General features: G+C 41.4%; 1 protein-coding gene across 1 annotated transcript in view; it reads right to left on the bottom strand.

Moving 5' to 3' along the window:
* Positions 1 to 1,793: 1,793 nt before the first annotated feature.
* Positions 1,794 to 14,014, bottom strand: part of LOC126545537 (U3 small nucleolar RNA-associated protein 4 homolog) — a 77,901-nt gene continuing 65,680 nt past the window's right edge. The window contains exons 14-17 of the mRNA XM_050193451.3: positions 11,562 to 11,657; positions 3,927 to 4,106; positions 2,996 to 3,046; positions 1,794 to 1,967 (exon numbers count right to left, since the gene is read on the bottom strand). Coding sequence (XP_050049408.2) covers positions 1,857 to 1,967; positions 2,996 to 3,046; positions 3,927 to 4,106; positions 11,562 to 11,657 — 438 coding nt within the window. The 3' untranslated portion in view covers positions 1,794 to 1,856. The remainder of the gene's footprint in view (positions 1,968 to 2,995; positions 3,047 to 3,926; positions 4,107 to 11,561; positions 11,658 to 14,014) is intronic.

Here is a 14,014-nt window from a genome sequence, read left to right as displayed (position 1 = left end):
CCTATCTTTCCTCTTCAACTTCTTTATTTGCACGTTGTTGCAAATATGCAACATACCCTTTTTCTGCAAATTCAAACCACAGAAATTCGCTAAAGTTAGTTTCCATGGGAATGCAGCTACTTTTATGCTTCCCTACAACTCCATGAATAATATTTTGAGGCAACAAAAAATTGTGCAGTAAAGGGTTAAAAACGCCAAAATAAGTAAAAAAAAAGGAAAAGTAAAAGCTGCTGAAGGACTTGCGTGCTGTAGATGCATGAATTACAGCCTGTTGCAAGGAAAACACAACTGGTTGTAGTGTAAAAAAAAAACCGCCATACGAACATTAACACTAATGACAGAATACACGCAAGATTCACATCATGTATACGCTTCAGACTCAAAACAAAAAGAAAGTTTTCATTATACCCATTTTCTTTCTTTTGTAGTTATCTTACTTATAGTAATTAGCATACTTTTTTAGCAGACAGAGAACAGTAACCAGACAAACTGTTGGCTTTTGCAAAATATTTAGTCTCGAGATTCGAAAATACCGAATAGTTTATTTTCAAATATGAATGCAACACATTAGTGCAACCTTAAATTCGTATTCAAATCTTTGAATATTCACCCACCCCTAATAATAACCAAATTTGCAGCAAATGTCTAATTCAGACCTGCCAGTCTTAAAACTCAAAATAAACTTAGATACTACCGTTGGAGCCAAGAAATACTAAAATTCAATAAAATTTCTAAAAATTCTTGTATCACTAAAGATGTTGGCTTTACTAAAAATCTTGCAGACTCTGTTCTGTAGGCTGTGGGTGTCTGGTATTTCACAGGGTGCACCTGAACTCCATGAGGCGCACTCTGAATGGGAACTCGTCTCTGAAATCACAGCAGTAATGTTCCATGCCATCGAAAAACAGAAATGTTAATGAAGTTTTGTCCAGTACTAGTAACATCAGCCAAAGGTTTTGTTGCCATTATACATTAGCCATGGTGTTTCCTACAATACATAATTCTTGCACACAACTCTATAACACGAGCTCTATAAGCAAGTGGTGCTGCTTTGTGTAGGTCGTCCAAATAATCAAGAATTAATGCGTAATTAAACCAACAGTAAGTTAGTAACAATTCATATCAGCAAACTGTGCAAAGTGATAACTAAAATCAGCGATTTGATCATCTCACACAACCTTAATGTCTTCCTATATATTTGTTTCCCATAGTTTGAGCCTAACTTTAAAAATAGGTGGTACATATTAGAAAAATGAGGTGAACAGCATACCATACGGTTTGTAGTCGTCTCGAGTTAGTTTTTCTAAGCGCCATTATTTTGTTAATTAGTTCACTTATATTATATATTCATTTTAGAGCATAAGCTGTAAACATTAGGTTTACATTGCTAAATGTAAACTAATGCTAAAAAACAACCAATGAAGTTGCTCTATGACAATACATGTATCTCTTGCATGGTTCTTTCAGCCTTTAAAGAAGCCCATTAAAAAGTATTTAAAAAATAAAAAGCATTCACTGCACGTCTGTGTATCTCTTATCATGTAGGGGACCAAGGCAGATTTCCATCTTCATCACAAGTTCACAACTATGATGCTGACATGGCTGTCTGGTTTACGCTAAACACTGTGGCCAATGGCTTTTTTGGAAACCATACTGCAATCCAAATGTGTGCGTGTATGCACACACATGCACACATTATGTTGCTGGCTTGCAATGTACACATTTACTAATCAAGAGCAATCACACATCTTTCAATGAAGGGCCATTTGCAAGCTAAAGCTACAAGCCACAAATTATCTTGTCATGCTTCTTTATTTACATTAACAATGTTCCAACAAATAATCTTCACATGCTGCTCAAGTGCCGTATTTCTTCTTCCAGAGCGGTGGTGGCAAGCCTTCAAGCTGTTCTGGAGGCACTTCTACAACCAGCATCTCATCTTGTACCTGATCAAACAGTGTCAGCCACTGAAAAAAAGATTTTAGTCATAAACAATGCAAGTAAGAGACAATTATCAAAGCACAGACCACAAATCTTGGAGGTAAAAGGCTTTTTAACCAGAGGGTAATGACACTACAGTCAACGAGCAACTTTTCAGACATGCCCAATAATTCGGACGCCTTCGCAGCACCACCACGCACTTCATAGAGCCAATGCATTAGGACATCTGAAACTTTGAACACAGAAACTCTTTGCCGTCTGATTTTTGGGACCTTTCGCTGCGACCACATGCCTGAAATGGCAATAATCGCAGCCACCATTGCTGCCATTTTGATTATCTCACAGCATCACAACATCACGCATCTCATGCTGCACGCCGATCGGATAGCATTCATAGCTGCCGCGGCAACACTATGCCTAGCTGCTCCAACGTTTCTGCTGTTCTGCTGTTCAGCGTTTTTTTTTCTTTTATTTTATTGAAAAAATTTGCCATTGTCAGCAAAGGCAGCGAATTCGCCTTTGTCGTCCTCACCGATGGCTTCGAAGTGCGGAATGTATGGCAAGGGTCAAGCATTGCAAAATGCCGGTTCCCAAAAGTCAGCTTTGCCGCAATACAGCGGTGTTAAGCGGTCAAGCATACACACTGTATTGCAGTGAAACATACCAAGAGCAGAAAGGGGCCGCTGTCGTGGGACACAGTATAAATTAGACATGCGTGCACCCGCCATCTTCTGTCACAGTACGAGCATTGATAGGCCTAATGAATGTGCAGGAGGGCTTCAGAGCTATGTCGGAGGTACCTACGGCAATTTCAGTCCTTGGGGGCAGTAAAAGGCATGCATTAATTTTTTCGGACGTTGATTGTATATGTGAAAGTGACACATAAATAGTGCTGTTACACCAGTAAATTAACAGAAGGGTGACTAATGTTTCCTTTCACTGGGCCTTTAAGTTTATTTTGCTATAATGAACTACATACTCATAAAATAGAGAAATAGGCAATATTAATTTTTCAAGGTTCAAGAAAACAAATTTTTTTGCAAGCTTCACATACCTGGAACTTTTTCTTTCGCACAGCATTACTTCTGATGCCTTTTCTGAGAGCCTGTGGTTTACAAAAATAAAAATAAAGCTTTAATACATAACAGAACAGACCAGCCAATCTAGTATGTACCTTAACACAACTGCTTAGAAACCTGAGTCAGAAGAACAAAGAACTGTTACTTCTAGTATACAGACTACTCATACTAATTTGGCAGTGTTAATTGCAACTCATAATTTTACAAATTATGCAAATTTCATTTTAATAAAATGATAAAAGTTCATTTTATCTTTAGATTTCAAATGTCACGTTGAACAAGAGGAAATTGGTGTCAGGTGCACATTAGCTATGCCAAATAAGGAAACAAAATTTCTACTAAGTTTATGAAGCAAGAGAGCAAGGCATCTTCTGCACCAAGTATTGCCACTGTTGCATAAATCTGTGCACAGAATTACCAATCCATCTCTAAAACGAAAATGAGTTTTCACCTTGTGGTGCAATTCCCTGGCTGTTAATGCTAAAAAACAGTGGTGTTGAAAATTGGTAGCAATGGCCATCCCCACTTTGCACAAGAGTAACTGCTACACTCCCCATCTTCCAAACTTCCAAAGCCCTGCTAAGGCAACATATGGTCTATGGCATTTTCGAGGTTTTTCGTGCAGAACCTATTTATACCAGTGAAAGTTACTGCAACAATGACAAACTAGCTTGATGAAATTTCAAAGGCACCTTTTAATTTAAACCTTGAAAGAAGTCAAACTAGTTCTGCATAACCCAAGCCTGGACCATCTGAGGTCCTGCCAAGGTTAAGCGAGATAAACTACACTTTCTTCGTCACACACACAAAGGCAGGTATAATGGTTTGCAGACTTCAGGAATGAAGGCTCCTCAGTTTCGGCACACAGAATGAAAAGTTGTAATCTCAATGCTGGTGATACATTACCTTTGCCTTATCAACAATAAGCAGCTCCTGGTCACTGTAGGCAAAGAAAATGTCTGCATTCCTGGAGTCGAATGCAATGCCTGTCAATGGTTTTGTTGTTTCCAATGTCAGCCCACCGTGTTGATATGCAACTTGACACCACTGGTTTGATGATTCGCTGTTAACATCATATTCTACAACCTAAAATATAATAAAATGAAGTGAAAAAGTTTTAGCCCAGTGCTAAAAGTATAATGAAAACATTCTGAGAGCAGAACAATCGGACATAAACCACAACAAATACAAACAGCATAATTCACCTTATACTCAGTTATGAGGCATTTCTCAAACACTGAACCGGCAATTAATACAATGAGCAGCCAAAACAATGGCTCTTAAAGGACATAAAAAGCAGACAGTCAAGTGTAGGCATACTAATAATACAAAAATATGACAAGTATGAAATCCCTAATTCCACAATACCATGGCTGGCAAATATATCGTAATCTGCTTGTATAATGTTATCACGAATAATAATGCGCAGCTTATACAGTTGAACCCACTTATAATGATACCAGTTTTAACAATATATCAGAAATAACAATGAGCAGACAATGCACTGTCAACTTTTGTAAGTGTCCTTTGGTAAAATAGAACCGCTTACTTCAATGCTCTCATGCTGCGTTACTGGTTACAGCAATGAGATCTGAACACTGCGCGTGTGTGCTGAAAGGAAAAGAAATCTGAAATCCTTAGGAAAAAAAGAAGGAAAAGAAAAATGCGAGCCACTTCAGCACATCTCCCTTTATGCCACACACCTCGCACGGCACACCTGTTTGCACCTTTGTACAACTCAGTTATAACAATCATCGTTTATAACAATGGGATTTTCTTAGCACATAAATATTGTTATAAGTGGGTCTGACTATAGTACTTATAGCGTCCAGCATTATGACAACATTCAAGATTACATTATGGAGTTTAACATCCCAAAACTACACAGTGGTTTATATGGGACACCATAGTGGGGGTGCTTCAGTTTAACCTCTTAATTGTTTTGGATCAGCCCTGCTTGTCCAAGCCCTCACATCCCAAGCGTTTATGATGAGTGTGGCTCGTCCTTGTGGTGTTTGTTCTCCCCTTGAACGTTCTGGATGAGAGGCTCTCGTCGACGGTTTAACTGATGTTTCAGTCAGCAGATGACAGCAAATTCCCGCTTTCTTTCTTCTTCTACAGCTGAAGCATGTATTTTGCGTGGCAACTGGCATTTTCATAAGGGCGTCTGATGGAGGCTATGTGTGTATCACTAGCTCGTCTTCATGAAGAAGGGGCATTTTGTCGTCTTCTTCCCACGATGACAATTTGGTTACCAAGGCGTTTATTGTTTCTCGAAGCAAAGACAAATGTGATTATGACTGATGTCAGCAGTTCCTTGGACTAAGAAGACAAGGAGGAAATCTCACAGGACAACATTGCAAGTGCCCGTCTTGAGGACTAAAATTTCCGCCGAAGGTCTTTTTCTTCTTCTGTACCCTGTAACAATTTTACTATAAGCTTGCTAACTGAATTGTTTGAATATATTGAGTGTTTTCTACAGCATGAGCTGGTTTTTATGGTAGTCGATGAAACAAATCAGAAAGTGACTCAGCATAACCTCATTTTGAACTGTACTACCCGCTGCCAAAGCTCCCTTAGCCAAATGCTAATGCACTGTTAGCATGTACAGCTAATGCGACAAATAAAGATTTCTACATATAGTTCATACATAATTATTGTTGATGACTAGCAGGTGGCTGGTGCATATACAAGGTGTTTCAGCAAACACTTTCAAAAATCTTTAAAGATTGCCCTGGGGCAGATAGCTCAATTCTAGTTCATGAGGTGGTCTACTCGAAGCGGAGGGAACTACTTGCACAAAAAACTGAAATGCAAAATCGACTAATTACCTTATGGCCAATATTGCAGTTTACAAATTGAGTTCGCAAGGCGGATCCACTTGGAACAAATTATGAGGATGACACCAGTTTCGAGATATTAATTCCCAAACTTTGTGAAGAAATGCATTGGCAACCCAGTTAATTTGTTAACAAAATGTCGTTTTATGCACCGAAGCACACAAGTAACTGGAATGCCAATGCATTTCTTCACAAAGTTTGGGAATTCATATGTTAAAACAGGTGTCGTACTGAGAATTCGTTCCAAGTGGATCAGCCTTGTGAACTCCACGGCTAGAATTTCTAAATTGCAATACGTATAGGCCATAAGGTAATAAGTTTAAAACTGAATTAGTGAATTTTTGTTAATTAGTCGATGTTGCATTTCAATATTTTGTGCAAGTAGTGTCCGCCGCTTCAAGTAGACCACATCATGAACTAGAATTGAGCTATGTGCCACAGGCAACCTATAAAAAATTTTGAAAGTGCTCGCTGAAACACCCTGTATACTATGGCATACAATAAATTTCAGTAACCTACGTTTATTCGCTCTGAGTCAGTCAGGCACGTACCCATTAAATTAACCAATTTAACCATTGTTTATGAGAACATTTAGGGATCAACATCTTTTTATTTAAAAAGGAAGTAGACAATTTCGTGTGTTTTGAATGACGCTTCTACAGTTATCAATGGAACCGCCTGACGTAGCCACTTCTCTGCCGTGCTTATGTGGGTGTTTTTCTAACCTCTCGGCAGTGGGCGGAGTACGTCTAGAACCGCAGCGTCCTGTGCTCTGCGCGGTCGTACAGGACTGGCGGCCACACATCGTTGCGCAACTTCTCAAATAACAATACGAGTCGGTTTTGGCACTTGGTAGAGCAGTAAACGAGGGATCCAGAACTGTGATTGTTCCACAAATATATATTTCTCTATAATTATTCCAGAGCTAATTAAAAAAATGCTACTATAGTCTGATATAACTTAAGTCTGCAGTGAAGCCTCGCCCACGCCCTCATAACGCCAGCCACTGCTCCGCCACGAGGCTGCAATTGATTTGTAATTCAAACTTTTCCTGTTTCCCAAGTAAGGCGGTGACCCCAAAAATAAAATTATTAGTGCATAATTTTATACCTTTTCCCTCGCCTATTATAGTGGAATGGAGAAAGCCTAGTTCTTTATTGAACTGAACTAAAATGCTTGCTTCGCTGCAACTATTTATTGTCAAGCTTCACTTCAGTTGGCAGTGAAGTTTCATGAGTAAAACGGGCTCAGCAGTGAAATGAACTATACCGCAGAATTTTGAAGAGTGAAATGCACAGACTCCATACACTTTGTCCATGACTGTTGCACACATTGCTTCTGCTGATAAAAAGACTCTTCAAGAACAGCGGATGCTCCGGAGCAATCAAGTACGACGCCATATTGAAAAGGCCTCATGACGATGATTTTGTTTGCTTCTGTGATTGGCTGGCAGAGTAACACAACCCTGCGCGGTCCGTGTGCTTTGGTTGCTAACAGCTGTTTTTTTTTAAGTTGTATTCTATTATAGAAATCTTTATTTTACACTTTCGCTTGTTTATTTGTTCTTGGCACTGTTCTTCCTGTGCTTCTTTCCTGCACGAGTCCATTTGATGTGGTTATCTGTTTGCCAAGTAAAGGCGAGGTGTATCTCGTAGGCCTACTCGTGAGCTATACCTTATTACATTTCTCTTTTGTGGGTTTACGCGTCTTTATGGCGAATGGTGGACGTTATTCATATTTGTACTAGTAAAGGTACCCCACCCCTCATTTGCATAGAAAAGTTACCTTGGGTCACCCATAATCTTGCTTGCAAATAAGCGAGAACTAGAACAGAAACGAAAATACAGTCAAATCTCGTTAATTCGAACTGGCGCCGTGGTCCCGTCAAAGTTATGAGTATTCCAATGGGCGAAAACGCCCGATAATTCGGAAGAGCAAGCATTTGCGATGGTTAATTTGAACATACTGCACTCCGACAATGCTTTCTGCAGTGCACCACATCACCTGGCGGTGCTTCTGACCAGCATTGCACTGACCCCGCCATAGAGGAAAGGCTTAGGAGAAAGCCCTCAATGTCGCGCGTGAAAAAAAAGAAAGAATGGTGGAAACTTCACCTTCTCCCAAATGGCAAGGTCGCCGTTTCTGCGTCGTGCCATAATGCCCCAGCCACACTAGCAGCAAAATGCACACTGCAGGAGGCATCAGTCCTGGGACAATTTTAACGCAATAGCATTAAGAGCCCCATGTCGCAGAAAATCCGGCATCGGCATCCAGCATCGGACGTCATTTCGGCAAAAAGATTCTTGAACCACCCATACCCAGGCGCTCCATGTGGCGGAACAAAGTTACTGAACTAATTGAATTTGTCAAGCTAAAATACATAGAAAAATCGTAAAGTACGGCTTGCACACAACCTACATACATGATAGCGTCGAATTGTAATTCGAATACAGTATATGAGAAAACATAATTCTGTTACGCGAAAACTCAAACAAACCACTTTTCCAGTGTTTCTACAATTCATAAACTGGCCACGGTGTCCGCCATTTATGCACGCCGGCGCGTGAATATCTCAGAGGCCACAGAGCAGTACACCCATTTCCTTAAAACACTTCTAGATGGCACATGCCTCGGCCGCATTGCAGCCCACGCAGGAGGCTGTGTTTCTACCAGAAAGCCCACCTTCGGGCATAACTTTCGCCGTGAGAAGCGTGAGAAGCAGTCAGGGATCTTTGAATGCTATTGCGTTCCACTCTTATAGGTGAAGCTTAAGCCCACTCTAATTTTCTTCGTGGCTCGTCGCAGTGGCAAGAAAGCCACGAGCAGAGAAGACCAATAAGAGTGGCCCCTACAGTGACGTATGCACAGGAAACTGGTATCATGCAGACCTGCCCGACCGCTCTATTCGTTCTCGCATCTGGTTCAGCCAGACCGCTTCTTTTGCACTATCGCATGCTCGCATCAGCTCTCATTTGCCCTTGTTTTGGTTGGCTTGGTCGGTCTCGTTTGCGCCTGTTTTTTTTTACAATGACGTGTCTAAACAGAAACGTCTCGATAAAAAGGTTGTCGGAGACAGTGCACCATATCCAATTCTGTACAACAAGACAGACTGAATACAAGGATGCGAAGAAGACACCCAGTACTGCATTCTCCTTGTCTTTTGAACGCAGCGACACCGCAACAGAAGGGAGCACACCAACATGATTATGATCCGCACAACGACTTCGTCATCTTGATAACAAGATGAGGAAGGTAAACACAGCACCGACCTCTCAGCAGAAGAAGGAAAAAACACACGAGCATGCAGAGGGAAGCAGCAGCGGAGGCCCAGCCCGGCCTCGGCAACTCCGCTGCTTCAGTGGCAGTAGGTGGCAGAGGTAATTAGCGCTATCCAGCAAGCTGGTGGGAAAGCAAATCCGCTTCCCTCTCGCCCTTCCTCCCAACTACGCTCCCCTCAACCTCTCTCTCAACTCCCTCGTAACTCCCTCATCTTCAACGGTCTCCACGCGCCCGCCTTTGCGCTGGAGTTGCCAGCCCTGCCAGCCCGGCACCGCCTTAGCCCGCTCCTTGAAGTCTGTTTTCTGCCGTTATCGGGAAGCGAGCGTTGGCCGGCGTGGGCATTTTCGTGGTCCTCACTCACTGTGTGCTTGCACCCTGCAATATTTCAGGACTCACACCATTCGTGCATCTTGCTAATGTGCACAACTACTTCAAGAACAAGCCATTCTTTTAATTCGAACAAATTTTCAGGCCCCTTCGAGTTCGAATTATTCAGATTCGAGTGTATTGTAGTATACGGGGATCATCACTGCGTAGCACGATCAAACTGCATGTGCTTGCCTCTCAATGGTGATGACTGGACACTGTGCACTATACCTTCAGTTATGCGCTCTGCTGTTTGCATTTCCTTTAACGCTGATAGCACATGGTCAGAGATTTGCTAAATTGCCAATGGGACCAACCAGCCATGAGGAGTGGATGATAAGCCTGCCATAGAATCGAGCAGAAGGCATTCCTACAAAATAGCAGCCCTGGCGTTCTTTGACATGCACTTTCAAGGACCCTTCGGCAGGTCTGGACATTTTGAGCTGACAAGCGCTGAGCATACAATGTGCGATAATGATCGTGTCTGCAAAGTATTACATCGCTCCATGCCGCGGAAAGATCTGAAATTTTAAACCGAACGCTATTTGCCCTTCTCTTCGCAGCCACCGTGCTCCAAGCCGGAGGGTGACGTACACGTGCTAGTGTGTCACTGTTTGTACTGTGACGTCGCTTGTGGTGACACGCGACGTCGAGAATTATTCAAGGCAACATCTGTCATTGGTGTAATATGTTGCTTGAACAGACAAATTAAAGATTAGAGTACTAATAAAACACACAAACTGAATGTCTGCGGGTATTTGTTTTACTTTGCACCACAACGAGAGATGTACTTCCATTTCGTCTGCTTGTTCCCACGCCGTGCAGTCGCACATGCAGACACCAAAACTATGTCATTTTCTACAGTACTTCAGCACGCAATCATGCTCTGCGATTCGCTTGAGTCTGCCTCAGTATTCGTGTAGCACTCACTTATACCACTAGTCAGGTGTCCTCATCCACAGCACACAAAATTGTGCGCTAGACAAAACGAGACGATCACAACAGCTCCCGCGCGACGCCATCAGCGGAAGTGCACCGTGCGCACCACAAAAAAGTGAGGAGAAAAAAAAAATATGAAGGCGAGGCCTGTGACATACGCGTCACACAATCCTCGAGGTCTGGTATGGGAGAACACAGGGAAGGAATTTCACTTGCGGAGGCCAGACGGGGCAAGTGGAGAGAGTGTCTATGTTTGCAGTAAAGCTCGCCTCCTGAAATCATAGTTCATGGCACTGAAATATTTCTATCATGGCTATTAAGGAGCCAATCTGAAAATTTTTTGCGGCAGAATGCTCACTAGAGGACACGTAACAGCTACCAGCACATAACCAAAGTTTGCTGTGTGGCCTGGAGAGGGGCCCTTTAATCTAAGTAAATCAGCGCTTTTGCATTCCACCCCTTGGTAAGCAGCCTCAAAATTTGTTCCTAGTGGATATGCCTTGCCAACTAACTGGCTACAATTAGTAAATTGCAATATGTGCTGAAAAGTAATTAAGAAGTTAATAAGTGAAGTTACGTCAATTTGTTGACTATGAGTTTCAATTTTTCATGCAAGTAATGTCTGCCTCTTTGAATATTCTAGCTCAAAGAATGAAATTATGCTATCTGGCACAAGCAATTTTAAAAAATTCTATATAACTTTAAAATGATCACCCCATATGAATTCTGGTCCACAAATACCATAAGTTATCTGCACTCTATCAGAACACACTCCTTCGCAGTCAACAATCCTTTCAGTCACTCTAAAGAAAAGCATTACAAAAAGCTACTTGCACGTTTTTTAGGCAACCTATAAAACTACTGCAGTTATCATTGCCTAGAAAACATGATCCTGTAATAATATATCTATAATTGAGTCTTCTCAAGGATAGCTTGTTTCCTTAACCTTTACACATTGCACTACATTCCAAGCAAAGCCTTCCATCTGCTTGGAGCCCAAGCAACAATACTTCACCAACAGAAAAGTTTTTGTCTGTCAAGTGAATTCGGAAGCTCAGATTTAAGGCTCTCAAAAGCATGGTAAACGATCACATTCAAAAGGAAAACATCTACAAACCTGGTTGTTGCTGTAAATGACCAATAGGTCGCCAGACTTTGGGTTGAACCTCATAGCTGTAGGCAGGCATGGAGCTTCAGGAAGATTGCAAAGAACCTAAAGAGACAAGTGGGGCACCATATGACTGAAAGTGCATGTTTTTGGGAAGTCTTCAACCAGACAGCTCAAAAGCAGTACAAACTCTCAGTTTTAAAGGTTGTGCATCTCTCTCACTCTGTCTATGTGAGGCATATATAAATTAATTATAAGGAATTTAAGATTCTGAACCCTTCATTCAGGATTTCTGTCAAATCACAGTGATGACACCACTAGACACTGAAATCAACATTAGCTGCTTATTTAGGTGCGATGAGATATGAAACATGGACTTATGTAAACAATTTCAAACAACCTTCCTATTTTGTCTGTTTTCTTCCAGACTTTCTTCCACGAGGGACCTTTATGGCTGCACACTCAGCAGGCCACTGTTGTCAATGCCTCTCCAGAAAAAGTGCACCAATTTGAATCAAAAGATTACCAAATTCAACCACTGGTTTACTGTGGCACTGGTAGCATTGCATGGCACTTAAAGGGCCAAGGTGTTTTTTCTTTTTGGAAGTAGCCACATGACACTCAATGTTAGCATAGAAAACACTGCTTGTAGTGGCTTTGGCAATGATGCAGCAACTTTTTCATGGCAGTGAACATAGAATTAATTTGCCGAACCACACTTAAGCAAGTCAGCAAGCAATTGTAGGTAGTCAAGTAGCAAGCTTTGTGGCAGAAAATGATGGCACAATGACCTAGGAGCCAGCTCCCTCCTTGTATGTAATTCAAACCTCATGTTTTGAGGGAATGAAACAAATCACTGTTTAACTCGGTTACCACTGCTGCTGTGAATGCTGTGGATGCACCTTAACAACTCCATGCTTCAATAGAGAGATGCATATGCTGTGACTGCTGCAGACCTCAGCACCAAATGCACTGTCATCTGGACTTCTCACTATGTCAATGCTTTCAGCAGGCAGTCACAACTGTGACTTTTCATTCCACAACAGATTCTTAAAAAAACTTGTCTATCATGCACCTTTCAGTACTATGGAAAATATGAGCTCATCTATTCCCAGGTCAGTGACATGTAGAAAATAACGAGGAATAGAAAAATGAAAGTGGACAAAAAGATAACATGTCGCCGGTGGGCCGCCTTGATTGCCAGATGCCAGGTAGCATTGGAAGCTTATTAGCCACGTGCCTGCTCTCCTAAGTTTATGTGTTACGTGACACTATCAGGCAAAAAAGGTTCGTATACATCCCCCCCGCCATGACCCTTAGGGGTGCTGGCTAACACTCTGAGGGCTTTCATTTTTCCTTTTTCTTGGTATTTTCTACATTTAAATTTCAGCTACTATGCTTTCCTTGGCTTCAATGCCTGTTAGCTTTATATGGTCGTGGCTAACAAAAATTGAGCCCCTCCGTTTTCCTTCTTCTCATTCAAGGTTTCTTTTTGGATTTCTCAAATTGTTTGGGTACCCATGATTTCTGAAGGAATTTTTTTCTTCGTTTGTTTGTTTAACCAAAAGCCAAATTTTTTGTCGCAATTGCAATTTTCCCCCCTTTTTCATGACCCGAAAATTTCCCTTCATATTTCTGTTTATATTACATGCAGAATTTTACAGTATCAACAGCAAATGGGAAAAATTGAGCAGGTTGAAGCAAGGTGATAACGCGCTGGAAAGCCTGAGTTCTCTGAAATAAAGGAATGAAAGTGACCCAAGGTCAAAACTCCTCAATGATTCAGTTCTAAATTTACCAAAAGAGAGGGAACAGGAAAATCACAGAAATCACAGACATTACTAATGAGCACTTTCATGCCTATTAAGATATTCAGGAAAAATAAAAAAAAATCATGTGAGAAGTGAAGGCCAGGTCTTACTGCCTTGAACAACAGGGCTAAGGCACATTGGGGTGATGAGTGCAGAAGTCAGGATAATTTTGGATCTAGGCAGATTGCAGACGCACATCACATAATCCAAAAAGCACAAACTTATATATATGTCCTCTTTAATTAGTTATAGCTAGCCAAAGCTGGGGTTTCATACCCAGTTAAGGCATATGGCTGCATATGTAGTACAGTCCACGCCCGTTACAACAGATTTGCACACAACATACTTTCATATATAACAGACTATTTTTCTCAGTTTGGTCTGCCAATATTATCAGTGTGAAAAATTCCACTTTTAATGGACCCGACTATAACAGACTATCAGCTACAACAGACAAACCTTCGGGCAAATATTATGTAGATGATGAAAATACAATGTATTTTGCTGCAGTGATGAATGCGTGCAGGAGTGTGCTGCACGCAACTACAGTTGGGTACAACTTTTGAAAGAAAGGATGTTTACTCCACCAAAGCTGATACAGACGAGCCTCCACCAATGTACGCATACTCTAGACTGATGTCACAAGCCCGA

Source organism: Dermacentor andersoni, chromosome 1 (assembly GCF_023375885.2).
Source record: "Dermacentor andersoni chromosome 1, qqDerAnde1_hic_scaffold, whole genome shotgun sequence".
Classification (NCBI taxonomy): Eukaryota; Metazoa; Arthropoda; class Arachnida; order Ixodida; family Ixodidae; genus Dermacentor; species Dermacentor andersoni.
Note: the sequence above shows the minus strand (reverse complement) of the source record. Positions and strands in the feature narration are given on the sequence as shown.